Below are 27,494 nucleotides of genomic sequence, written 5' to 3'. Positions count from 1 at the left end.
AAGTTGTTAAGGCTTTGCAAGTGATATAACCTCTGTTGAAAGTAAAACAGAAAAAGAAAAGGTCAAATATGTAAATGACAAAACTAAAATAACTAAAATCCAAGTGAATCAAGTTCTGTTATAAATTTATCTGAAGATATAAAACTGACAGGTAGTAAGTTTAAGGTTTATTTTAGATTAAAAAATAGAAATAAGTGTCTTATCAAATACATCTATAATTTAATGTCAGCTAACTCAAAGGCTCTTTATTTTATATTTTTATGTGCTTTTAAGTGAAAACATGCCTTTAACATGAAATATTTTATACCCTAGCAATATATACATGTATATTCTATGAAAAGTTATTGACAAACTTTAAAAATGCTGATGTGTGGAAATGCATGTTGTATGTAATGTGAGAAATTGATGTAATTGTGTTTCAGTAGATCACCTAAGTGATTTCCTTATGGCTGAAATACATGTGAGGGAAAGGACCTTTTTGATTTGCCAGTATGTCCAAATATATTTTTCCCTCTAAACTACCAAGTGAAACAAGAAAGAGTAGCATGACGTGTAAACCTGACATTAATGCCATTATGTTCTGTTTTACCACTGTTTTCCCGTGAATTTATCATAAGAATTAGGCTTTCATTTGTCTGCAACAAAAAGAAACCATAAAGTTAGCATGACATTCACTCTTACTTTGCAAGTTACCTTTCCTTGGCTGATCAATACTTTTCAAATATTGTTTCACATTTTCCCTGTTTGGCATCTATCATTTTGACAGATCCTTGAGGAACTCAAATGCTACCTCAAGATGGAATACCAACAATATCTGTTACACAGTCATTTACCCTGTAGTGAATTCATTCCTGCTGTCATGAAAAAGTCTCCCCTAATTTCTTCATTTAATTTCGTATAAGCTGTCTTTTGAATGTGCATCACTTAGCAAACTCCCAAGAAAAGTCACCATTTTTTATCTTATTAAACAAATGGGATTAGATTTTAAATGAGATTAACTAAAATATATTTTAAAATTAACTTTATAAAATCTGAAGAGGAAAACTCATGCACAGGTAATGTTCCTTTGTGATTAATCTTAAGTGCTTGGATTTCCTACAGTATCCTTAATGGGTGTAGAACTTCATTATTAATTTTCTTGAGCTTTGTTTGTTTGTTGTTGTTTTGTTTTTTACCAGCCACCTTCTTTCTTTGCTTCTCTTAAAAATTTATGAGATTTATTTTTCATTCTTGAAAGATTTACACGCTATAAACTGCTAAATACTAAAATTAAAATAGACATGAGACAGCTAAATAGTAATCTATAGCCATTTTAGGGTGTATAAAACCTAGTTGTAAATAAACTAATAATTGAAATGTCAATGTAGAAGTCACAGAATGTGGTTCAGAACTTGCATTCTTTTTTTTTTCTTTTTTTTTCTCTTTTTAACTTATTGGTTACTCAATATCAACTAATTCCATAACGTTATAAATGGTTACTGATGTAATGTTGGGGCTTTTAATTGATCGGTATGGTACTCTGCCGGCTCTACCTTCAGACCAGAGATGGTCTCCCCAAGAAACCGTTGAACTTATCTGGACAATAAGATGCTGGACTTTATGCTCGGTAGATGCTTGCAATGGAAGAATCTCAACTGAATTTGAACTGTGGTAATGCAACAAGGTGGAGGAATCCACCATGGGGAGGGGTGGGGGGACATCCCAGTGCCTATTAAACTGTCACATAATGCAATGTAATCAATTAAAAATGGTAAATTTAAATGAAAAAAAAAAGATTTACACAGAGAGAGTAGGTGTCAGGAAGACAGAAAGAGAGAAAGGGACAAAGAGTGAGAGAAAATCTTCCATCTGCTTCTTGACTCCCCAGATGCTCACAATGGCCAGAGTTAGGTGGGTCTTCCACATGGCTGCAGAGGCATAAGGCCATGAGCCACTGTCCACTGCTTTCCCAGCAGCATCCATGTGGGATGGTGGCACCGCAGGTACAGGATTAGCTGACCCTGCCTTGTTTCTCTTGTTACTTTGCGTTAGGACCACATCTGCTAAATTTCTGTACACACACATAAATCCACACACCATCCAGAGAAGAGCTTTGCTTTTGTGCCTCCTTAGTGGAAGTTAAGATTGCTACTGCAGTGTCCCTGGATTTGAATGGATCAAGTTTTTCTTTCTTTTCCATATTTCTGACTTTCCTGAAAGCAACGTATGATTGGACTTTGTTTTTATTTGTTAAATGTATGAGTCTATGTCATTTATTTAGTTTAACCACTTTCATTTTCTTTCCATTTTCTAACTAGAATTTAATTCCTTCGTTTTTTGTTCAGATGAACAGAATGACTTTCATATGTTTCATATAAGCAATTTTAAGAAAATAATGACATTTCCCATTGTGCTCCCAATTTTTTTTCTTTTTTAGTTTGTACAGTAAGTTGCTTTCAATTTTTTTTGCAGTCTCAAACTTAATTCTGTGTTGCTTTTAAAAATACTATTTCTTGTACTTTCTGTTCATTTTAAATTCCATTCCATAAATATTTTGTCTAGTATTTTAAAGTTGCATTGGCTAATTTTGTTATTTATGATCATTTGGAACATATGTAACTTCTATTTTTTAAGTGTTGCAATGACTTGATTTCTATTTTACAGAAGAAATATTATAGTACACCTAAAATCTTTTGTTTTCTTGCCTTTCTATTGTGTCATTAATGTATAGAATGTTTCTTGTGGTAACATGAATAAGCTCATTACAGTTTATCTACTTATTTAAAATTATGTAATTACTTTCAATAAAATTAAAGTTCGGAGAACATTATGTATGCTGCATTTATTATTTACCTTTCGAAGCAACTGTTCTCTTTGAAATCTTGTTGCTTTGACTGCCAAGCTAATATTTTCTATGAAATGCTGACTCTTCAGACTTTTGAGACCAGCCAGAGGCTCATCAATTGTACAGTAATAATCTTGCTGACAGTTGGATTATTTGTGTGTATGTGTGTTTGTGCATGTTTGATGAAGTTATATCCATACTTACCATATATCATTTACATATAATTTCTATTAAGTAGCTTACAATTTTTCTGTAACGTATTTTCTTAAATTGAATTTTAAAAAATTTACTTTTCGCTTGTATGCTTTATTATATCTGACTTTGTAGCCATATAATATTATTGTAGAATCGAAAGTAATTGTTATTTTTACAAAGGAAAGTTCTCCACTTAGGATGAAATTTGACCTTATAAATATTCCTTGAAAGGACACTTCATGAGGTGTGAAAATGCCAAATATCAGCTAACAAATTGCATCAGCAATTTTTAAATTCACAAATTTAAAAAGAATACTTAGGGTGTATAGAGACCTCTAAAATTTAATTCTGAAATGTTTTTGTTGATGCTTTTACAAATATAATCAGACTTCTAAAATACTACTTTTATAGTCTGATTTCCACATTATTTTAGTCAATTAAATGAATTTATTGTAATTTTTACTTTGAAGCGGCACACCAATCAGAGAAAAAGCTTGATGAGATATTTGATTCTATACACATTCTTACATGAAAGCATCAGCCAGCACAGGTGGCCTGTGTTGAAGTTGCCTCAGAAGCAGAAGCAGTGGAAGAAGTCACTTGTTTACATTCCAGTTTATTTATGTTGATCCCCCCCACCGGCCCAAACAACTGGACTGACTACCAGCTTGCGCTCTCCCTACTGGCTTGACATATTCCAGCTTCCCACGTTCCACTTCTTCCTTCTTGACCTGTCTCTACAATTTATTTTTGCCTTTTTGCTATCATTCTTGCTTTAAAGATTATTTATTAGGACAAACAGAGATTCCATCCACTGATTTATTCATCAAATGTTGGCAAAAGCCAGAGCTAGGCCAGTCCTGTGCAGGACCCCTGAACTGGCCTGTGTTTGACACAGGAAGATCAGTGGATGAAGTACTCAAGCCATCATCCACTAACTCCCAGGTTGTGCATTAGCAAGGAGCAGTACCAGAGGCAAAGGGGCTGGGACTTGAACAAGCCACTCTTTTCTTTCTCTATTTCTTTCCCTCTTATTAATCTTTTTCCTTCACTATCAAATAGCAGTGTCATTATTTTCCATCTTTATAAGTAATAGTAATGGTCATGTTTATCATTCATCAATAGCTTCTGTATGCTAGACTTTATCATATGCAAAAATTATAGTTACAAGTTGTGGGAATTCAATTGAAGGTCCACTTAATTTGTATGTAGTGGGATGAAAATTATGCCAACAGCCTTGATTTTAAATTAATATTCATGAAGTAAAGATTTTTGTTAAAGATTGATTTAAAAGTTCTGGAGTTGCAATTTATAGTTTTAGAAGTTACATATTTTGACCTGGATTAATATAAAATTGAACAAAAATAAAATATTTGAGGTCTGTACTAATAGCCAGGTAAAAATGAAATGACAGTTAAATCACATTGAAGTCACTGTGAATGTCTTTTGCAAAATTTTTCTTCTTTCAAAACATTATTTGGTAGCATTTTTGCCTTAGAAAAAGTTAGCATATATTTAAAACAAGTATGGTAATCCAAACAAAGTAAGCTCACTAGATAAAATTATACCCACTTGCAGAATTGATTTTTTTCATTTTTGTTTTGTTGTTTATTTATTTATTTACTTTGTATTTTTTTTATAATTTTCAATGTTTTGCTTTCTTTTTTTCAGTATTGATAATTAAGACTACTTTAAGATTATGTTTTTGAGAAAATTGGTTGGTAATAGAAACAAATACAAAATTTCTTGTAGGTAGGCAGATTATTTCAGTTCTCTATTTGTTGATTGGCTTTCAAGGATAATTTCATTATTATGAAATTTTCAGTGAAAAAAAAAACACAAGAAATTAGACTGAACCTACACGAGACAATTCTCGCTAAATATAAATGGAAGTCGGGCCCGGCGGCGTGGCCTAGCAGCTAAAGTCCTCGCCTTGAACGCACCAGGAGCCCATATGGGCGCCGGTTCTAATCCCGGCAGCTCCACTTCCCATCCAGCTCCCTGCTTGTGGCCTGGGAAAGCAGTCGAGGACGGCCCAAAGCTTTGGGACCCTGCACCCGCATGGGAGACCTGGAAGAAGTTCCTGGTTCCTGACTTTGAATCGGCACAGCACTGGCCGTTGAGCTCACTTGGGGAGTGAATCATCAGATGGAAGATCTTCCTCTCTGTCTCTCCTCTCTGTATATCTGACTTTGTAATAAAAAGAAATAAATCTTTTAAAAAAAGTATAAATGGAAGTAGCATGATTTGCTTTGCACAGGATTTTTAAACAAAATGACAGTATGAAAATTCATTTACTTTGTAATTATCGAAATTATATTTGAATCTCTATTCATGAAGAAACGGGAGATATAAAATAATTTACATTTTAAAAATATTCTTAAACAACTAAGAAAGCAGAATGAATCTTGTTTAGATATGAGTGGAGTACAATAAAAAAACAAAGACATGTTAGAATATCAGAATCCTTGAACAAAAAGCAATAACTTGTCCTGAGACACAAAGTATACTAGGGGCTTGTATAAACATCCCCATGGCCAGTGAGCAGATCATGAAAGTCCAAATGAAAAGACACAGCATTTTAGACATACTCTTGGCATTTGTTTTTAAGATTTATTTATTTATCTTGAGAAGTCAGATATACAGAGAGGAGAGACAGAGAGGAAGATCTTCCATCCTCTGATTCACTCCCCAAGTGGCTGCAATGGCTGCAGCTATGCCAACCCGAAGCCAGGAGCCTGGACCGTCTCCCGAGTCTCTCAAGCAGGTGCAGGATCACAATGCTTTGGGCTATCCTCCACTGCTTTCCCAGGCCACAAGCAGGGAGCTGGATGGGAAGCAGGGCTTCCAGGAGATGAACGACACCCATGTCCTAGAGGCTAGGCTACTGCACCAGGTCCATAAACTTGGCATTTTAAGGAATTGGTTAAGCATAGTAGTTTAGAAAGATGTCTTTAGCTGAACTATGGGACATAAACATTGTGTGAGACAAAGCCACAGTAGGGAGCACTATTTAAAAAAATGAGTGACTGCAGTAATTCTGGAGAAAAATGATGAGTTTTGTTCAGAATAAGCTGGAACAGTGATGCATGAGGGATATTCAAGGGTACAAGACTAACAGGTAGTTTGACATGTTGAATAACTAGAAGAAGTTGTATGGATTTTAGTAATAAAATGATTATAAAGGAAAGATATATTTTGTAACTGATTTGCTGTTTTTTGATTTTTATGACATAATTTTAATTTACATCTATTTCTATTCCTTTTAAAAAAGTTTTATATTTTTTTTATTTGAAACTCAGAGTAACAGAGACCAAGGGAAAACAGAGAACAAGTTCTTTGGCATCCACTCTTTGCCTCCCCAACTGGATGTCAGCAAGCAGAGCGGTGCCAGTGCAAAGCCAGAAAAGTCTTGTGGGCCTCCCACATTAGTGCAGGGGGTCCCAGGACTTGTACATTTCCCAAGCCATGAGCAGGGAGCTGGATTGGAGTATCAGCCAACACACAAAGCAGTGTGCATGTAAGATTCTAGCACAGCAGGTACTACACCACCACCCTGACCCCTGACTTCTGTTCTATACCCTCTAATAGGGTAAGGATATATATAATATTCTCGAAAAATAGTAATTATCGTAATAGGAAATGCAGTACACAGACCAGAAGAGTCAAAGCAAGTGTGCATACACCTAATAATATCCTTTCTAAATTGTGACTTATTCATTAATCTTATAGCATTTTAAACTTTAATATTAGGAACACTGATGAAAATTTCATACATTTTTATTTCTAGTGACAGCTTGTTGCACTCTTTTTGAATACAATTTATTAATATCTAGAATGATCTATAATAGTCACAAAAATATTTGATTAATTCTAATCCTTTATTTTATACTAAGGAATGATTTAAAATAAAATATGATGTGTTCAATTCAGTGGCAATTACTGCAAATATCTATGGTGTGTAACAAGATAACAATAGCAAAATGCAATGCATTAATCTATTACAAATTTTGCATTTAAGGAAAAGAGTGAATTTATAATTTTATAAATCCTATTGGATGTTATTCAAGGAAGAATGATTTCTTTTCTCTTAGAAATTTAAAATTTAATTTTATATCTTCTTAGGATCCATTATTCTGCTTATTTTCTAATCAATACTTACGTCTGGAAAATTATAGCACTTGGAACAGACATTTACCCTTTGCTTAAGACTTTCAACTCATACATTAGGGTACTTGTAGATTCCCACTCCTGCTCCAGCTTCCTGCCAATGCGTACTTTGGTTGGAACAGGTGATGTCTCAAGTCATGAATTTTGTGTGAACCCTATGGGAGACCTGGACTGATTTCCTGGACGCTGGCCATTGTAGGCATTTGGAAGGAAACCAGCCAGGTGGAAGCTATCTCTGGCAATCTCTCCTCTATCCAGCCCACCTCCCATATTTTTTTTTCATGTAGCATTTTCACTGTATATAGATCAATGCAAATGTTAGTGGTAACTAAATCTTTAAATAGAAATGGAGAGGCAAAGGTTGATAAACTTGACTTCTTAAGGATTATTAGACACAGAAGCACCTCATACCTGGAGTTTTGTTTTATTCTGTTTTTACTTTTTGTTATGAGTATTCTGAAGGAAAATTGGAAAATAATGTATCTTGTGTAATTCAGAATTTGGGGGGGTTGCCAGTAGGGTGTGATCTGTGTGCTCCATCTGTCTGGTGAGGTTTTCATTCATGGCGTCTGTTGTCTGCCTGAGATTGTCACCTGTGATGTGATGCTGAGTCTGCAAGTGGTTAGTGATCGCCTAGTTTCCTCTCTGCTGCTTTCCAGAATGCTGTCATCAGCATGTCACTGTTCATGGATGACTGCCTTGAAGCCTTGGGTGTCACTGCACAGTTTATCATAACAAATTTTGTATATATTTAAATGAACTCAATCTCATTAAACAAAACACAATCCCCTAAAATGAACCTTATCTTCTAAACAAGAATCTGGCTTTTTCACCACAGTGATAAAATGTGTAGGGCATTATATCATAATCTTCAATAAAAATATCAAACAAGAAAGTTACAGGAGTCTACCATATTTTCTAGATGTCATACTGTTGTGCATTTTTGTTTGCTTTTATATAGAAACAATTTTCCGTGTTAAATTAAGGATTTATAACTGGCATATTGGTAAATGCTATTGTAATTCTTCTAGCTCTTTTTAATAACTATATTGACACCACATTATTCCAAAACAATTCACTATGTACATGACAATCTGTCTGAATGACACATGCATCTATATATCTATAGATATAGATAGACAGAAGTTTTAAGTCAAGAATAAACATTCTGGGCCCGGTGGCGTGGCCTAGCGGCTAAAGTCCTCACCTTGAACGCACCAGGAGCCCATATGGGCGCCGGTTCTAATCCCGGCAGCTCTGCTTCCCATCCAGCTCCCTGCTTGTGGCCTGGGAAAGCAGTCGAGGACGGCCCAAAGCTTTGGGACCCTGCACCCGTGTGGGAAACCTGGAAGAAGTTCCTGGTTCCTGACTTTGAATCTGCACAGCACTGGCCGTTGAGCTCACTTGGGGAGTGAATCATTGGACAAAAGATCTTCCTCTCTGTCTCTCCTCTTCTCTGTATATCTGACTTTGTAATAAACTGAATAAATCTTTAAAAAAAAAGAATAAACATTCTTTTTTTCCCACTCTCCTAAATTTAGAGTTGAAAAAAAAAATACAAGATGTAGGGTGAAACTGAACTATTATGTTGTACACTCCAGCTCTGTATGCAAACATATTCATTTGAGTGTCATTTTTCTCTGAGGTGAAGTGACCCACAAGAGCTGCTGAGACAAAGGGAATTTGCAGCCCTCTACCACAGGGAAATTACATAAGCTCAGCATAGAAAATCTGAGATTTTGTCCGGCAGACATGTCAGGCCAGGACGAAACAGAATAGCCTTCTTTATCCCAAGGTCACATGCTACGTTAGAGACTATCGATGTTGGAGATCAACATATCAAATAGAAACAAAAGTGAGAATGGAATCCATGTACTTCTCTTGACACACACAAAAAATGATATTCTGTGCATAAAAGCAAGTATTTCTCACGCTCAGTTTTACAACATAAATGCCTCCAACAGCTGCTTGATTTGTCCTTGTTTTCCAGTCCTCACCTTTCTGTTTTCTCTGTCTAGATTTTTTTGTTATGTCTTAAGGAATTTTCACACCCTGAAATTGCTAGATCAATTCATTTTTTGGGGGGGGCATTTCATTTCTAACTTGTTTCTCCTTAAATTTGTACACCATACATATGCAACAAGTTGAAATATAACAATACTTCTACTGAATTTCAAGTTTACCAGTTGATGCCACTGAAATTTTGTATGTTTTCCCCCAATCGCCTGTATTCTCATATACTAAAAATATATTGAAGGGTCACTGTTGGGCACCATGGGCTAATTTGCTGCTTGGGACAAGACACATGATTCCTGGATGCGAATGTCTGGTTTATGTTTGGGCTATTCCACACTAGATCCAGCTTTTTATTCAAGTTCCTGAGAGACAGTGGATGGTTGTCCATGTATTTGTTCTTGCTATTACCTGAGAGATTTGTATGGAATTCTTGATTCTTCACCTGACTCTGGTTAGTCCCAGCTGTTTAGGCAATCTTGAGTATGAATCAGCAAATGAAAAATTATCTCTCTCTCTCTGCCTTTCAAACGGGAAATCTTTAAAATAAAGGTACTGTGCAGGTAGAATTCTACCTAAAACAGCGTGGATTCATATTTCTGGAAAAGAAACTATCTTTACTACAGGTAGCTTACTTGGCAGTACAGCAAACAGACTCAATATAGCGCAAGAGAAAAATAAATGATCACTTAAAATCAAAGACAATGATGATCATGTGAACATATGAATTACTTTTAAAACAGTATCTGTAAGGCAATAACAGTATGAAAAACATAAAGATGGAATGAATGTCACGGTAAATGTCCTAAGGAGTTGGAAAACTCTTAATTGATTCAAGCATATGAAAGAAAATGACACTTCTCTGATGTGCTGCAACTCCCACTCGTGAGCGTGAGAACCAGGACTCGGGGCAGGCCTGGCTGGACAGGCAGTGGCATCCAATGGCACGAGTGTGGGCTAGAGGGTGGAGTCAGTTGGGTTGAGTTAGGTTTCAGTGTGCAGTGATGCGCATGAGACCTGAATGAGTTGTGGGACAGACTGGACCATTCCACTGCACGTGTTGGCAGGCACAGGAACCAGGGCTGGGAGGGTGCTCTGGTGAGTGTCCAGAGTTGTCTCTGGGCTTCAGCTCTCCATGGTGTACGTGAGGTCTGAGCATGTGGTGGGCAGAACTGTGCTGGGCCACAGCACCCATTGGTTTGCAGAGGAAGATAGAGCAGAACAAACTGGTCAGCCACCCCAGTGAATCTTGACGTCAAACTTCTGGGTTAATGGAGACTCAGAGGCAGACTATGTCATCCAATTGACCTTCGAAATATTTCCTCATCCTTGGAGTGGCGATATCAACAGGTACTCGGAACTATCAAAATCACCTGAGCAGAACCCTCGGAACAAATTCCACCATGAGGACCCTCGGATGACATTGTATTCTGGTGTGGCTGGGTGATGCCTCTTCCATTGGATCCTCCTCTCCCCGAGCTACAGAAAGAAAAAAAAAATGTGTAAACAATGAAAACCAAAACAGAAAAGAGAAAACGAATTGATGAGTGTGCTTACAAGTGGAAGAGTTGTTTTAAAATGTTGTTGGATGATAGATAAAGGGCAAAGATTATACCTTATGACAAAGTTTTGATTTTTATTACAAAGGCCAGACTCTGCAGATCTATGAAGCAATCTACCAGTAATAAAATTTATGTAACTCAATATCTCAAGCACATTGAACTTAGTATCTTTAAAATGGTGTGATTTTGAGATATAATTAATATAAAATTATTTATGAGATACTGAGTTACTTTTTAGGTAAACTCTTAAAAACCCGATGTGTAAATTTGATGAGGGGTCTCTAACTTATCTCAGGTTATACTACCCACATTTCCAGTGTTCACTGACCATTCATAGCTAGTACCTACCACATTGGCATAGGAAATTAATAAGTTTTAAAAAACTTAATATAATCCAAATTACTCTCATGATACCAAAAGGATGGAATACAATATGGACAAAAATGATGAATTTGTGTAGGAGGTTAGCTGGGTTTCTGAGGATGCTATAAAAATATCGCAAACTGACTTAATACAAAGAAATTTCTTCTGGGCCGTGTGCAATAGCTAATGGCTAAATTCTCGCCTTGAAACTGCCGGGATTCCATGTAAATGCTGGTTCGTGTTCTGGCTGCTCCACTTCCTATCCAGCTCCCTGCTTTGGCCTGTGAAAGCAGTAGAGGACAGCCCAAAGCCTTCAGACCCTGCACCCTTGTGGGAGACCTGTAGGAAACTCTTGGCTCCTGACTTCAGGTTGGCTTGGCTCCACTTAGCTCAGTTCTAGCCACTGAGGCCACTTGGGGAGTGAGCCAGTTGATGGAAAATCATTCTCTCTGTATCTTGTTCCCTCTGTATATCAGCCTTTCCAATTAAAAAAGAAATCTTAAGAAAGAAGTTTGTTCCTCATTGTTTTGTATACATGCAATATGAATGCAAAATGTTGGCAAAACCATGTTGCATTATCCTCACTCTAAACTCCTACTCTTCCCACAGTCATCTCTCCTATATGTCTACCCCACAATGTCCTAACCTCTCTTTTCAAATAAATATCCTGCTCATATCAGACTTATGGCCCATCCTTCTCTGATATATAATCCTAGCATGCAAGCATCTGCAAAGACCCTATGTATCCAACTGTGGTGATGTTCACAATTTCAAAGTGATCATGAGTTTAAGGGGCATATAATTCAGTGCAATTCAAGAAGCCATTAGAGTATAAGATGGTATTGGTTTTGACACTGAACACACAGCTATGCTCCTTCTGGCAGTGGGTATAAAAGGGAGTTGTCATTGTGAAGACTTTGGAGATGTTATTGACTGATGACTTGAAGGGGGGGGCGGGGGGGAAGAGAACGAAGAGCAAAGTCAAAACATTTTCTGATGTTTTTCCCAGCCACAACTTCCCTTGGAACAGTGTTCAGTAATTCCACACGTCTCCTCCTCCTCCTCCTCCTCCTCCTCCTCCTCCTCTTCCTCTTCTTTTTCTTCTTCTCCTCCTCCTCCTTCTCCTCTTCCTCTTTTCTTCTTCTCCTCCTCCTCCTCCTCCTTCTTCTCTTCCTCTTCCTCCTCCTCCTCCTCCTCCTCCTCCTCCTCCTCCTCCTCCTTCTTTTTGTTGAATCAGGAAATGCATGTCCTTGATTCCAGAAGATCTAACTCAAATCTTCTTCCTAAAGACCTCTTCCACTGAGAAGAGACTTGAACTATAATTGGATCTGCCTGTAGTAATAAGTTCTGCAAGAGGCAAATATTTGTTTAATCCTCTGTTAGTGAAGACTTGTTGCTTTTATGTTAAGTAAAATATTATTGGAGAAAATCTGAAAACTAGAATAGGAATGGTAGACTTGAAATATAGGTAGGGTCATTCAATTTATGTTTTTTTGCTTTGTTTTAATTTTTTTAACACTGCATATGCTTTACAACAAAAGCAAGGCATGAAGCTTTCTGGGTCCATGTATTACTAATGATTATAATTTGTAAAGAGGTGGAAGTCCCAATATGTATTTTTGATCATTCCATCCTTGTCTTAAATGAAATTACCTAAGCTATTAAGTGTAGTTATATTTTTAGTTTGTATGGTATCTTGTAGGAAAATGTGTTCTATGAATTTAAAATACACTATTTAATGAATGAAGTTTTATTGCTTTTAGTCATTTTCTGTGAACCAGTCTGAAAATGAAGGAGGACAAAGGATACCATTAAATACTAGTTCCAGTATAATAAGGTCAGATAAAAATATTCTGTCCAATGTTTGTTTATTGATTTACTACAACTCCCTTATCTTGTACAATTTTTATCCATCTTAAAACATTCAAACATAAGTTAAACCTCCTACCTCTTGGTCCTTTCCTGTACAGTTTTTTTTTTTTTTTTGTACTTTTTTTTTGGTACCATTCAAAGCTTTTCCTGAGGTATGGAGACTAAAGAACAGAAAGTGATTCCAGAGCAGTCGAGCTACAAACATGTAAGAGTCTCCAATCAATGTTATGAATAAAGGATTATAGAATGTCTTAATATTAAGAACCACAAGGCTTAAAAGCCTACAAAGTAAATACATTCTGTGTTCATCTCTTGACTACTTTGCTAAATTACTTGAAAGCTGAAGTTCCAATTGCAGATCTTTCTGAATTTTGTAGTGTTGTTTCAGGAGTTTAGCAATGTGAGGAGAGCTCGCCCTAGCTTCAACACTATCTCACCTATAATCCTACCTCACCACCTGTTACCCCAGATGCAATCCTTCAATCCCTCATACACTTAATCGAGCCATAAATTACTAGATTCTGGAAATGTGAGGGTTCTGAACGGGGCAAGATTTTTTTTTTAAGATTTATTTATTTTTATTGGAAAGGCGGATATACAGAAAGGAGGAGAGACAGAGAGGAAGCTCTTCTGTCCGATGGTTCACTCCCCAAGTGACCGCTACTGCTGGAGCTGAGCCAATCCGAAGTCAGGAGCCAGGAGCCTCTTCCGGGTCTCCCACATGGGTGCAGGGTCCCAAGGCATTGGGCCGTCCTCGACTGCTTTCCCAGGCCACAAGCAGGGAGCTGGGTGGGAAGCAGGGCTGTCGGGATTAGAACCGATGACCATATGGGATCCCGGCTCGTGCCAAGTGAGGACTTTAATCACAATGTTATCGCACCAGGCCCGAGAGATGGGTTTTGATAGTGTCACTTCCGTTATCCTTGCAGAATCCTCTCCTCTCCCCTGGACAGAAGAACAGCCAGAGCTGGGTCCTTAATGGAAAGACAGTTCTCACTCGTGGGGTTTAAGGATACACCTAAAACTAATATTTCTTATTTAAATTTCAATATCAATCATGGGTACATAGGAGGCTTTTGGATTATTCTCCTTTGTATTATCATTAGCAATTTCACCAATAAAAATAAAATGCTAAATGCTAATGTCTTACTGAGACTCATGCCCAGAAGTTTTCAGTTCTTGGTCACTGTTACGCTTTTTGGTAATTCTAACAATGTTTTTCCTGATGTACCGTCACTAAAGGTGATTGAAAGGAATGGGCTTGATTTCACATAATGTGTGTTGCCTTTTCATTCCCGAGTTGATCCTGGACCTTGCTGTCATTCAGCAATCCCAGTAATTTTTCTCTTTAGTTTTTTCGCTTTTCTTTTATGTAAATAACCTGTTATCATTGACATTTGGACTTCTTAGGAGATAATAGTCAATATTTTTCTGAATCACCTCATTTTTAGTTCAGATTTGTCTCTGAACATTTTATGAATGTTTTTGTGTTTGCGTAGTTTTCAGTTTTAAAGTTATCTCTTCACCTTGTAAAAATCAATTTTCAGAAACTCTCATTTCATAAACTTAACCTTTTAGATCCATGTCATAGAATCAAAATTTATGTTTATACTGTCTTGAGCAGTCTGTGTTGTCATTCAGTTTTGAAAATTTTCTTAACTACTGTAGTCAGACATTGTATATAACAAATTTGCTTTTGTAACACATATGGAATTTGTGTGTTTGTCCTCCTGAAGCCTTAAGCGACATAGTCAAGTGCAATGTGTAATCAGTGCCATGTGTATTTTCTATACAAGCATCTATTTTTATTGTGTAGTAACAGTACATTTCTTTTCAATACATTTTAAATTTTTTCACTATTTTTCATAAGATTCTGTAGGCACAGGGATTCAATATAGTGTTTAAAGCTGACTCCCCATACGCCCTCCTGTCCTGTTTTTGATAGTCATTTTCTTCACTTTGTTGACCACTTTCTTCAATTTACATGTAGGAAATAAAACATTAATTTAAAATAACTTGGACTTGTTTCTTATAACTATTGAATATTTTTATTTCTGCTTGGTTCTTTATTTCTTCACTTAGACTAGGATTTTATACCCTTATTTGTTTTGTGGAAAAAAATATTAGTAATATGTACATGAAATATGTTCTAGAATAAGAAGAACTAACTTCCAGTCTCAGTTTCTCTAATCACAGGATTCTTTATTGTACATAGCAGTTGTGCCGACTTGATCAAGCCTCTGGGATTTTTTTGTTTTTACTGTACTTTATCTTTTTGAATTTTTCTTCTCTATCACAGGCTTACATAAACTCACATGTAAACCCCAAAATATATACATATCATCTGTACATATTTTTCAAAACATGTTAAATAAATTCTTTTTTAAATAAAAAAAATATTTAATTGAAGGGCAAAGTGACAGAGAGAAGCATGCACATATAAAGAGATCTTTGGTTCACTTCCCTAATTGCCACAAAGGGCAGAGTTGGGTCAGGCCAAGCTGGGATCCAGGGACTCCATCCAGGTCTCTCTCATGGATGGCCATCTTCTGCCTTCCTAGCCCCTGAGCCGGACGCTGGGTCAGAGCAACCGGGACTTAAAACCAGCATTCTACATGCAGGATGCCACTGATTCATTTTGCAACTTTATCCTCTATTCCACAACATTAGCTCCTCTAGACATCTTTTTTAAATTTATTATTTTTATTTGAAAAGAATATTTATAGAGAGAAGGGGAGAAGGAGAAAAGGGAGGGAAGAAGGGAGAGAGAGAAAGAGAATAAGAATCTTTGACCTGCTGAGTCACTCCCAGAATCCAAATGTTCACAACAGCTGGAACTTAGCTTATCAAAGCTGGGAGCCAGTAACTTCTGGCTCTCCCAGATTGATTGGGGTGGGGGGGGGCACGACTTGAGCCATCCTCTGCTGCTTTCCCAGTCCCTAAGCAAGGAATTGATTCTGAAAAGGAGTAGCTGGGAGTAGAACTGGTACCCATATTGGATACTGGTGCTGCAGGCAGAAGATAACCCTGTTGAGCCACCATGAGGGCCCCTAGACACATTTTTGTTTGATGAAATATAAATTATAAAATTGTGAGCATATGTCATAGAGAAAGATCTTACAAAAATCCATTATATACACACATTCATGTACTATTTACTCTAAAAATTATTGTAGGAGCTTAAAAGAGTATTGTTATTACTCTCTTTAAACACATAATATCATTGCCATCCAAATGACATAGTGCCTTTTCAACATTTGGGTCTTGTTTTTGTTTTACATAGCTTTATTAATTTTTGTTACTTTATTCCTAACTCATGCTTCAAAATGTACTACTTATTATATTTATAGTAATTGATATTCTTTAGAACAATAGCTATTAATTGAAATACATTATTAGACTGTGAAGAATCTTACATAATTTCTAGAGTACAGCAAAATAACAAAGGCAGACAGAACATGGAAATAGTTGTATTGCTACCTGCAATTATTAGCTGTGTAGCAGATATAAAGTACATACTGGATGTTTTTCTTGCATACAAGATGTGAAGCCATCAGCACTAATTTGAAGCATTTGCAGAGTCCAGTGGCTTTATCAAAAGGCCATCCAGAGTTGGAGACAGATATAGATTTTCATATTGGATGTTCCACTGTTGTCTTTGATCTTTAGTGACTGATTTCAAATTATTAGGTGGTAAGTCTTCTATTCCTTAAGCAAGGGGCAATGACAAAGATATCATATGTTATTGAGAAGTTACAGACTAACATATGCACATGTTGAGGGGGTTCAAAAACTCATGGAAATAGGGCCCGGTGGCGTGGCCTAGCAGCTAAAGTCCTTGCCTTGAACGCGCCGGGATCCCATATGGGCGCCGGTTCTAATGCCAGCAGCCCCACTTCCCATCCAGCTCCCTGCTTGTGGCCTGGGAAAGCAGTCGAGGACGGCCAAAAGCTTTGGGACCCTGTACCCGCGTGGGAGACCTGGAAGAGGTTCCTGGTTCCTGGCTTTGGATCGGCGCAGTACCAGCCGTTGAGCTCACTTGGGGAGTGAATCATTGGATGGAAGATCTTCCTCTCTGTCTCTCCTCCTCTCTGTATATCCAGCTTTCCAGTAATAATAAATCTTTAAAAAAATTCATGGAAATATGTAATATGAAAAACCTAAGCATGCTTTTTAAAATTACACAATAAAGACCTCTTTCTGTATTCTTATGTGTCATACTTCTCTCTATCCCTTTCCTCTCTAACTCATCTCTCTGTCTCTGTCTCTGTCTCTCTCTCTCTCTCTCTCATGATGTAGTGCCTAGCATATAACCTATAGTCTATTGACATTTTTTAATTTTTTACAACATTTATAATAGTAAAAATTAGGAAGGAAATAGAATGTAAATATAGCTAAGTATTAGTAAACTTATGAATGGCCTATCTACTTTGCTTACAATGCTTTTAATCTTTAAAATTGATTGAACAAATCTTATATTACTTTTATTGCAGATGAAGCAACTTGGAAATTTTGAGAGAAAATCAATTATAAGTTTGTTCATAGTATAGTAGAATGTAACATTTTTAGACCTCCATATTTTCAAGGACTTAAAAGAAGCAACAAGTAACAACAAATGAAAATCATGGTATTTCTTGTTCATTTAATTTTTTTTTGTTTTTCAGCTGACTGTGCAAATCTTTTGTTTACTTTAAGCACACAAACACTAATTGTAAATGATAAAGGACCAATAAAGTATTTTCTTAAATATTAATATTATCATTGCTGGATCAGGAGGTCTTAAAGATAATTAGATCATTTGCCTGGAGTATAGCTGTATTTATATCATTTATCTACCAGAGGTTGAGTTGTTTTAATTCTCTACTCTCCCTCTGAGAGAACTTAAGAAGAGAAAGTACGATGTGCCCTTACATTGGAGAATACTGTAGCAGAGCCACATTACATCACATAAGACAAATTAATTGGTGGTCAGGGCAAATAATGTTCAACATTTATTCTCCATGTGTCCTCTTCCTCACTCCCTTCCTTGTGTTTTGTATAAGGTGAAAGGCAGAGTTGGAGAGGGCCTTTGCGGTGTGTGTAGAGATGGTTCATCTGCATATATGTCTGTCTACCTATCTGCAGATTCCTGTAGTCAAGGAATTTACCCAGGTGTCCCAACAGAGGCACAAGCACCTAGTCCACCTTCTGCTGCTTTCCCAGGCGCGTTAACAGGGAGATAGGCCAGAAAGAGCAGCTGGGATGACAGTGTAGGAAATGGTGACTTAACTACATAGACTATGATGCTGAACCAGGAGGACATGTTTAAGTAAATTCTGCTGTACTTTGGGTAAAATGTTTTATGACCTGTAATTGTTAAATAATATTTTAAGAGACAACTCTCAAATTCTTGGGCATAGCATTCTGTGGTTTCTGTTGTAGCCTTGATTGCCTCCTGTCACACTGATTCTGCTTAGGCAATTTTGAGCTGGTAATTGTTAAAGCATGTCTTTGTCATGCCTACTCAGCAATCTTACCACTCATTCATAGTTTCTCTCTTTCTTTTTTTTTGGGGGGGGTAGTTTTTTCCTTGATGATCTCTAACACCTTTATTATTTATTAAATTGCTCAATCCAAAAATCACTAATAATCTTGGGAAAATTTAAGGACTCAGGGAGAATTGCCTTATGGGAGCTACATAGTCTTCAATATTTACTTAATCTCATTTTTATTATAGGAAGATAATTAAAAAAGTTTGTACATTAACTGCCTTCTATTACACACTAACCTTTCTTAATTAGTTTGCCCTAAGTCTATGGGAAACTTGTAATTTCCTTCCATATTTGAATAGGGCACGTGTGTATATGAGGCAAAAAATTCAAAGCTCATACTTGTATGACCACCGCCTGTAAGAAGGAGCGAAAATAAAATTTGTCAGAAACATGCTTTTTTCTACCAGAAATTAGTTTATTTAGGAGATTTAAATTTTTGTAGTTGTTTATTTTAATTTGATTAGGCTATTGGTTAATGAAGCTGTTTACATTTTTCATTTCACTTTATCTGAAATTCCTAAGTCATAACTGGGACCAATGAGCCATGGAAGCTCTTGAAGATAGAAATGGGAGCTGAAGCGTAAGGCAAACATTGCCATCTGTTTCGCTGCCTTATACATTCCTTGCCTTATACATTAGTGGGCAGTCTCTAATAACACCCACAAAAGTCGGCCTGCCTACCTAGTTGGAATAAATTTACTTTTCAAATATCTGCACTTCCAGTCTATACTAAAAGTAGAAAAAAACCTTTCTAAATGATGTTTCAATGATACTCAATTTTATTAATTACTTTACCAACTCAGTGTAAGTCAAAATTGCTGCTTATTTAAAATTTAGTCTGGGGGACAGGTGTTGAACAGGGGGCTGCTTGGGACCATCTTTATCCCGTTTCAGTGCATTGGTTGCAGTTCCAGCTATTCCATATTTCTGATCCAGATTCCTGCTAAAGTGCAGATCGAGAAGCTATTCCTGGCTCCTGGCTTTTCCCCGACCCAACCCTGACCCTCGAAGGCATGTAGGAGGGATGCACTGAATAGAAGATACCTCTTCTTCTCTGCACTTCTGTCACTTTGTCTTTCAAGTAAATATACAAAATTAAATTTGAAAAGAACAGCCACATTTTCACTTACATTTTTCATCAATGAAGCTTTAACATCTAGGTGATTTAAAATTTGTATTTTCTTATTTGAAAGGAAAAATTAAAGGGAGAAACAGCAAGAGACAGAAACAAGAGACATTTTCCGTCAACGGACTAACTCCCCAAATGGCCACAATGGCTGGGGTTGACCAAAGTAAAACCAGGAGCATGAAACTCCATCTGGAGCTCCCATGTGGGTGCAGTGGCCCACGTTTTGGGTCATTTTCTGCTGCTTTTCTAGACACATTAGCAGGGAGCTGGTTTAGAAGTAAGGCAGCAGAGATTTGAACTACACTTTGTTGGTGGTAACTTAACTTGCTGTTTCACAAAGAAGGTCCCCCATATCACATCTCTGTGAGTTAACGCATCTGTGTTTCTTTTTTTGTCTGAAGAGTGGCATTGGGAATTTTCTAATTAGAGAAACTAAAGAGTATAAGACATTAATAGTCTAAGAAGTGTTTCCTTTCTGTTTTTCAATGAATTGAGGTAAATTATGTTTTTATCTATCATGAATACATTATTAAGCTCTCAGATCTCTGGCAAATATCGGTGGAACTGGAGAAAGAATTAGGGGATTATGGAAGGGACAGAGGGAAGAGGGAAAGAGGAGGAGTTATCAGGCTTCGTCAGTAGTATCACCGATTGAAAATGTTTTACATTTTAAATAGAAATTCTGTGAGTCAAATAAAAAGAATATAATCAGCTTATCAGAATATACTATCTGAAACAAAATAAGCATTTACTCTCAGATGAAGCGTATCATGTCTCATATTTAACTGTGATTCTGACTCAGTGGCTTTTGTACTAGAAGAAAAGTGCTTTAATGTGGGATGGGGTGACTTGAGAAAACAGTGAAAAACACCAAATGAACAAGGTGCACATGCAGGGAAGATCATGAATTGCACTCAAAATTTTAATAATTGGGAAAATATGGCATAGAAGCACTTGACTAACCAATGCCAAAATATATGTATTTTTTTCATTTATAGGAAAAAGTCCAACATTTGCAGAAGGCTTTTGCTTCAAGAGTAGATAAATCCACACAGACTGAACTTCTAGGCTGTGATGTAAGTAGTTATGTAAAACCATGTTTATCTTCTTTATTGGTATTCGGCTTCCACAGCTTGTTTACCGCGGCTGCTGCTGTGTCCATGCATTGATTTACTGGGACTTAGAACTGCAACATTCATCTTTTGCTCTTAAACAATTCCCAAATAGCTCCTGGAACTGAAAAAGATAATTACAGGCACCAACTAGCATACCAAGTCCTTATTACGTTTTTTTAAAACCAACATGTTTAAAATTGTCTCTTATGTAGTGAATTTGCAGACATGTGGAAGGTACATATTAGACCAGTAAGACAATTTAGTTTTTTAAAATAGTAATTTATCTATTAACAGATTAATAAAGTTACTATGTGTGCAGTCACCAGAGGCCAAACTCATCATTTTTACATGCAGATATAAGAAAGAAAACTCAACTGTGCAGAGAAATTTATAATAGCATCTTAGCACTTAGACTTCAATGCAGGCAGCAGAATTTAATTGAATATCAATATTTTTTCCCTGAGTGTGAAGTACTTGTGAAACTATCAGAATAGGTTTGTAAAGCCTATTTTCATACAATATTGTTTCTAGTAACACCGGATGATCTTGGGAAAGTGCTATATAATTATCTATCTTTTCTTAAACTTAAGTATGAATTCTTCATTTTTCCTAAGTTTGTGATTTTTAACTTCTCTTTGATGCAGACGTAAAAGAATTATCATCTTCATCATCTGGCTAACATTTGCAAAAATGTTTAAAGGCATTTATTATAATTTTTAGTGCTTTGTCGAGAACAGAAGTGCAATGATTTTAAGATTTGTTAAGATGAATACCATAATGATAAGATAGTTTTATAAGCAAATCTTCAATATAGTTAGCAAAATAAACAGCAGGAGCAAAATAAACAGCAGGCATTGTGGTGAAGCTTGGGACGCCCACACTCCACACTGGTGTGCCTGGGATTGAGGCCTGCCTCTGCCTTCCCATTCAGCTTGCTGCTAATATGCCTGGAAAGACAACCAATGATGGTAAGAGCAGTTGAGTTCTGTCATTTATCATTAGACCTCAGTGGAATTCTTGTCTCTTGGCTTTGGACTGACCTACTCCTGCTGTGGTCATTTGGGGAACAATCACAAAAAATGGCACCTCTCTCCCACTTCCTCACTCATTCTTACCCTTCCTTTAAACTTTTCTTTTGACCTTTAATATCACATTCAATTTAATATGTTTGCTCTAGGAATCTAAACATTTTATATGTTATATATAGCCCTGTTATTGCAATACTTGATGAATGCCAGTGTTATGTTTCATTAAATACAGCTGATATTTATTTTTAAAGAAAACGTTTTGTGGTTCATTATTGAGGATTGCATTTGAGGATTTGTTTGCTTGTTTAAAATTTTTCCAGAAATTATATTTGTATCAATCCTGGGGTGTGAACCATTGTGGATTTTATGAATGATAACCTACATATTTATAAAGCTGTAAATTAGAGAATTATTCAGTAGGGATAGTATAGATTTAAATCTCTTGAATCTCATTTCAATGTAAGTGCATCATGCAACACAGGTATAAGTCAATTTAGAATCTACCTACTTCAAAGTCATCATCTTTCAGCTAGATTAGTTGAATTTGTAGAAAGTGAAATTGCTTTTTCACTACTCCATGATCTTCATGGGAATCTAGACTTTTATTGAAAGTAATGAATTGTTAAAACAGGGAAAATTTAAAATCCTTATCCATTTGGATTCAATTACTAGGTTTTGTTCAAATTAAAACTTTCTGAATATCTGAGCATTCATATAAAATGCAAAACTTTTGTGTAACTTTATAAGCTTTATCAGTAGTATCATTTCTCGTCAACCTTGGTTACTGGGGAGTGAAAGTGAAGCCTGTGAAAACTCACCTATGGACAGCTACACTACCACCACAACTCCTAGCAGCCCTTTAGGAGTTTTCTATGTATACATAATTTCCTTATTTTCTTAAAAAAATCTTACATCCACCAACTATTTAATTCTCTAAACATGTAAATAATAAGCAACACCATTAACTTAGTTATTTCTCATGTAATCTTCATTGTTTATTGCTTTTATCTGTGACAATGAAAGCTTAATGCATTTTCCTGGTTTTAAAAAAGGGTTACACGATAATTATTTTTTTAGTAGTGAGTCCACAAAGAATTTCCTTACAAAATTGTTAGGATTTCCATAGTTCTTTTTTTATATTATTATTTTTATTGATATCATTATTTTTGATGATAACATTTTGTAGGTACAGGGGTTTATCCCTCCCCTCCCCTTTCTTCCTCCCCATCTCCCCTTCCATCATTTCCCTCGTATTATTACAGTAATATAGTCCTTTAGTAACAGTTATTGAACAACCGCAATTGAAGTGTACCATGGCATTGTAGTTATAAGCGATGTTAGAAGATCTAGAATCCAATTGCCAAGGTGTATTTAGCGGTTTCATTAGGACTCCTCCTTTTATTTGGGAGTAAAGATGCATACTGCAGCACGTCTTCAGTTCCCAGTGTGCTAGTCTACAATGCACAGTTTATCTATAAGAACATATGTATTTACTGGTTTACCTGTACATTTGTTTTGCATTTTGCATGAAGGTTGTCTTAGAGAGAATATATGGCATTTGAGTAGTTGTTACAGAATAATCATCTCTTCTATAATTCCCTATTTCACATTTCGCTGTTGAAGGTAAGGTTCGAGTTTACTCTTGTTCTTCAAGTTTTGGTAATACAAGTTTATGGAATAAGCTAGCAATAGAAACATAATAGTAACAACACAAAAATTTTATTACTTGTTCAGATCTTAGAAGTGTGAAACTCAAAGAGTGTGAGACTCAAAGAGAAGCAAAAAGTCTGACCCTTTTGTGAAGCTTAGACGGGTAGAAGCTTGGTTTTCTAGAGCAAAGGAAGGCGGCACAGACTGTGGAAGGGTGGAGGAGGAGACACACAACGTGCAAGGGTTAGCATGTTATACAAATGAGATCCTCCAGGTACTATCAGATCCACAGACTTTCCTGCCTGTGGAAGGAGAGGATCCTGTTTGGGGGTGTGTCGGGAGATGGGTAGGACAGGAAGGAAGGTCTGTGCCTGCATTGCTGTCACTTTCCTAGTTGGTTAGATGTGCGCTTCCTCAGAAAAGGACTTTTCAGAATTATTTTGGGGGTCTGCAGTATCTAAGGTTAACCAATTAAAACATTTCAGGGAGTAAATTTACACTGGGATACTCTCCCACAATATATTATAGGACATGGAATTGGCAAATTAGGCCCTGAAAGATACTTATGAGCATAATTAGCATTAACTGTAGTAGTAAACGTTGACTTTTTTTGAATGGTGGTGGAGGAACAGAGGGAAGCAGTTGTTTTAAATAAACAAATCAGAAATAAGGTGCTTGACTCTGATGGATTGAGTGACTATAGAATATATGTGATTCCATAGTAACTTTTCCCATGAGCAAAAGTGTATTTTCTATAACTTTCCATATCTGTAATCTTTTATTGTCATGTGCAATGAGTTATTTATTCTTAATAACACTTTTCTCAGAAAAGATAGTCTGATTTCAGTTTTCACATATGTGGTATATCAAATTACACTTTCAATGTAGTGTTTACCAGAGAAGAGAAAGGAAAAATGCTGTAGAAATCTTGCACATTGTGCATGATTCTTATACTCTCCTGCCTTCTTCCTCAAGCTATCAATAATAAGCACAAATTGTTCTTTACCAATCATTGTGGATCGTGTTTCAGTGATATGAATATCAGAATATATGAGACTAGAAGTAACCATTATTTGTTTTAAAAGATAACTGTTGCTACACATTTCATTTCAGATAAGAAATGGAATCCCCAGAAAACATTAATTATAATGAAATCTATTAAAAATATCCACCACAGTGCATAAGTTTAGAAGTTTGTGATATAAACTGCCAGCTTGCCACCACTGATTTGTCAGGAGACTTGAAACTACTGTTAGTGCAGTGTGCTCTGAGTCCTGGTGCACATGGCAAGAATTCTACAAAAGTCAGTTTGGAGTATTTCAGTGTGCACTGCAAATACAGTAGTTCTTATGATGAGGGAGATGCCAATTTAACCTATTCACCTTCCACTGTCTGCCCAGGCTTAGTTTATTAAAATATCAAAGAAAAATTTCTTAGGTGTTACTTGTGTTATTAAAACATGGTAGAAGATGAATAGATGCAGTGAAGTACCAGTGTTCCACAGTGCAAGATTACATTCAGAGCTAGGCAAGATGTTCTGATTATATCAACTATATAACTGGATATTTCAATGCAACACATAGACTGTACCTAAGACATTGAAACATTGCAAATGACATTTTGATGAAAATATTTGAGACTGAATAGCCAAAATATTTGTGGGGAAGTTCTTGTATTCCAAAGTGAGAAAATTTGGGTACTTTCATGAATCTGATATCTTAAACGGGAATGTTTTTCATTACTTTTTAAGTTTTTATATGATATAAATTATTTTAAAATGCTGCTAAATGACTTTTTACCAAAATAAAATGTTAATTTCTATTATTTGAATTTATAATGATTGCATTTTATATAAATTAAACAAAACTATCATATAAATTTTCAAACTTTTTAACAGTGTTTCTTCTCTTTTGTATATGAACCTCTCTCTAATTCCTCATAAATCCAGTAGTACATCCACCACATTTTGTCTCTGTTTGCTACATAACTTCTATTCTATCTATAGACTTTTTAATAATACTTTATTTTGTATTCTTTCTTAAAACTTCTATTTAAAAGCATTTGACATATGAAAATCATACCTTTTTGTGAAGTATTATGCAATTCTTCCTTACATGTATACTTTGTGTAATGTCCAATGAAGGCAATTATATTTATTCTTTTAGGCATACAACACTTATTTATAATGAAAACTTCCAAAAATCATATCTTCTAGTGCTTCAAGGGAGAAGTATGTAATAAATCAATATTATGTTTATGCTATGACTTTATGCAATGCCTTAATTCTACTCTTAAAAGATCCTAAGGATTTCCTCTTTCTCTCTGTAAAATAGAAGACATTACACTCAAAAATAAAATTTTCTTTTGATTGACCTGACTCTAGATCTGATCAAGCTAGTAGTTCTCAAAATTTGTTCCAGTGGCAGATGAACTGGTTTTAAATAAAAAAGAATCCTTCTTTTCGCTAACATGTATTTAACTCTTAGTTTTAATAAGAAGCATTTATTAATTTTGAACCTTCAATATTTTGTTCATTATTTAAATACTTTTGAGTTATCAGATATTCTATCTATTATTAGATTGCTAGTTGTTCTAAATATAAATATCACTTGTTTTCATTTGATCATTTGGAGCTGAAAGTTTAGCATCACTCACATTTTGTCTGAATTATATATGAATACAGCATAAATGAGTTTGTTCATGCACCCCCTCTGTGGTTTTCAAATGTTTTGACACATTGTCCAAATGCTAATACTGGCTTTCTAAATACAGTTTTCTACTTTTATGCTAGGGAAATTGTAATATTATTTTATGGTGGACATTTTGAAAAATGTTTTAGTATAGCTGTACATGTCAAAATCTTTACAAATTTAATCACATTTAAATTTTGAGGTGTTCCTGGTACAGTTTGTGCACATGGACTTCTAAAAAATTAAGGAAATATTTAATCATATGTTATTGTAAGAATGCTTAGTTTTAATGTAATTGTTTTATTAGCTATTAGAACAAGGATGTTTTGCATATTATGCTAATATGTCATGTTAGCCTATGGATTAAGCCCATCTAAGAACCAATTCACCATAAGTTGGGCTTTCTCATTCAACTACCAAAGAAATATGTTTTATTAAAACTTTTTAATTCTACTCGTATTTATCCTTGTTGTTAATATTCAGTACTTCTGATAATGTTACAAAAACATCTTATATTTATTAGAGAAATCTTTTTCCTGCATTCCATTTATTTTTATTTACTTATTTCAGGGATATCTGTTTATCTTTTTCCAATTAAAAATCATTTTTACATACTGAGTTACATGTTTCAGGTTTGTTTTGGGGGCAGACTACAGTTTTTTCTATTATATGAAAGGTACTTTTAGGCAAGATTATTGACTAAAAGTAGGAAGATAATCTTTTCCTCCCACAGATGCTCATTAGCACTCCAGGCAGGAGTATGGGTTATCCAGTTTTGGTGTTCTAAAGGCATCATTTGTGAAACATCCGTGTTTTCTTTAACAGATTTTACTGTGTTCCCCGTAAGAACCAAGTTCATTAATAAGTACTTGGGATTCAGCCTTTGAGTAAACAACATATATTTTGCCAAGGGGCTTGCAGTTAGTAAGAACATACTGAAAATGCTGTCTTCCATTGTCCATGCCCACAATGACAGACAAAGAGTGTTTATGAAGAACTATACTATAGTAATACTGTAGAGGAACTCGGTGAGGTGGGGCAGGGGATTGGAGAGGAAGTAAGGGAAATCCCAGGGCCTATGGAACTGTATCATAAAATGATAATAATAATAAAGAAATAAAACTTTATAAAAAGGACATGCTGAAAATAAACAGTGGGGCTAGTGTTGTAGAATAACTGCTAAAGGCTTCTTCCTGTGACAACAGCATTCCATGTTGGTGCCATTTGTGTTTCTGCTGCTCCTGTTCCAATCTAGCTCCCTGCTATTGGCCTCAGAAAGAAAGTAGGAGATAGCTCACATTTGGGGGGCCCTGCCACCCACCTGCAAAGCTTAGATCAAGTTAGTTCCAGAC

The 27,494-nt window shown here is 35.8% G+C and overlaps 1 protein-coding gene across 2 annotated transcripts in view; it reads left to right on the top strand.

Annotated features, from left to right (window-relative positions):
* The window catches only part of CCSER1 (coiled-coil serine rich protein 1), a 1,128,290-nt gene that overhangs the window by 585,803 nt on the left and 514,993 nt on the right, over positions 1-27,494 (top strand). For both annotated transcript variants that reach the window (XM_004590570.2, XM_058667043.1), the window contains exon 9: positions 20,658-20,735. In XM_004590570.2, the coding sequence (XP_004590627.2) occupies positions 20,658-20,735 (78 nt within the window). The remainder of the gene's footprint in view (positions 1-20,657; positions 20,736-27,494) is intronic.

The sequence above is a fragment of the Ochotona princeps genome, chromosome 7 (genome assembly GCF_030435755.1).
Source record: "Ochotona princeps isolate mOchPri1 chromosome 7, mOchPri1.hap1, whole genome shotgun sequence".
Taxonomy (NCBI): Eukaryota; Metazoa; Chordata; class Mammalia; order Lagomorpha; family Ochotonidae; genus Ochotona; species Ochotona princeps.
This window is presented reverse-complemented; position numbering and strand designations above follow the sequence as displayed.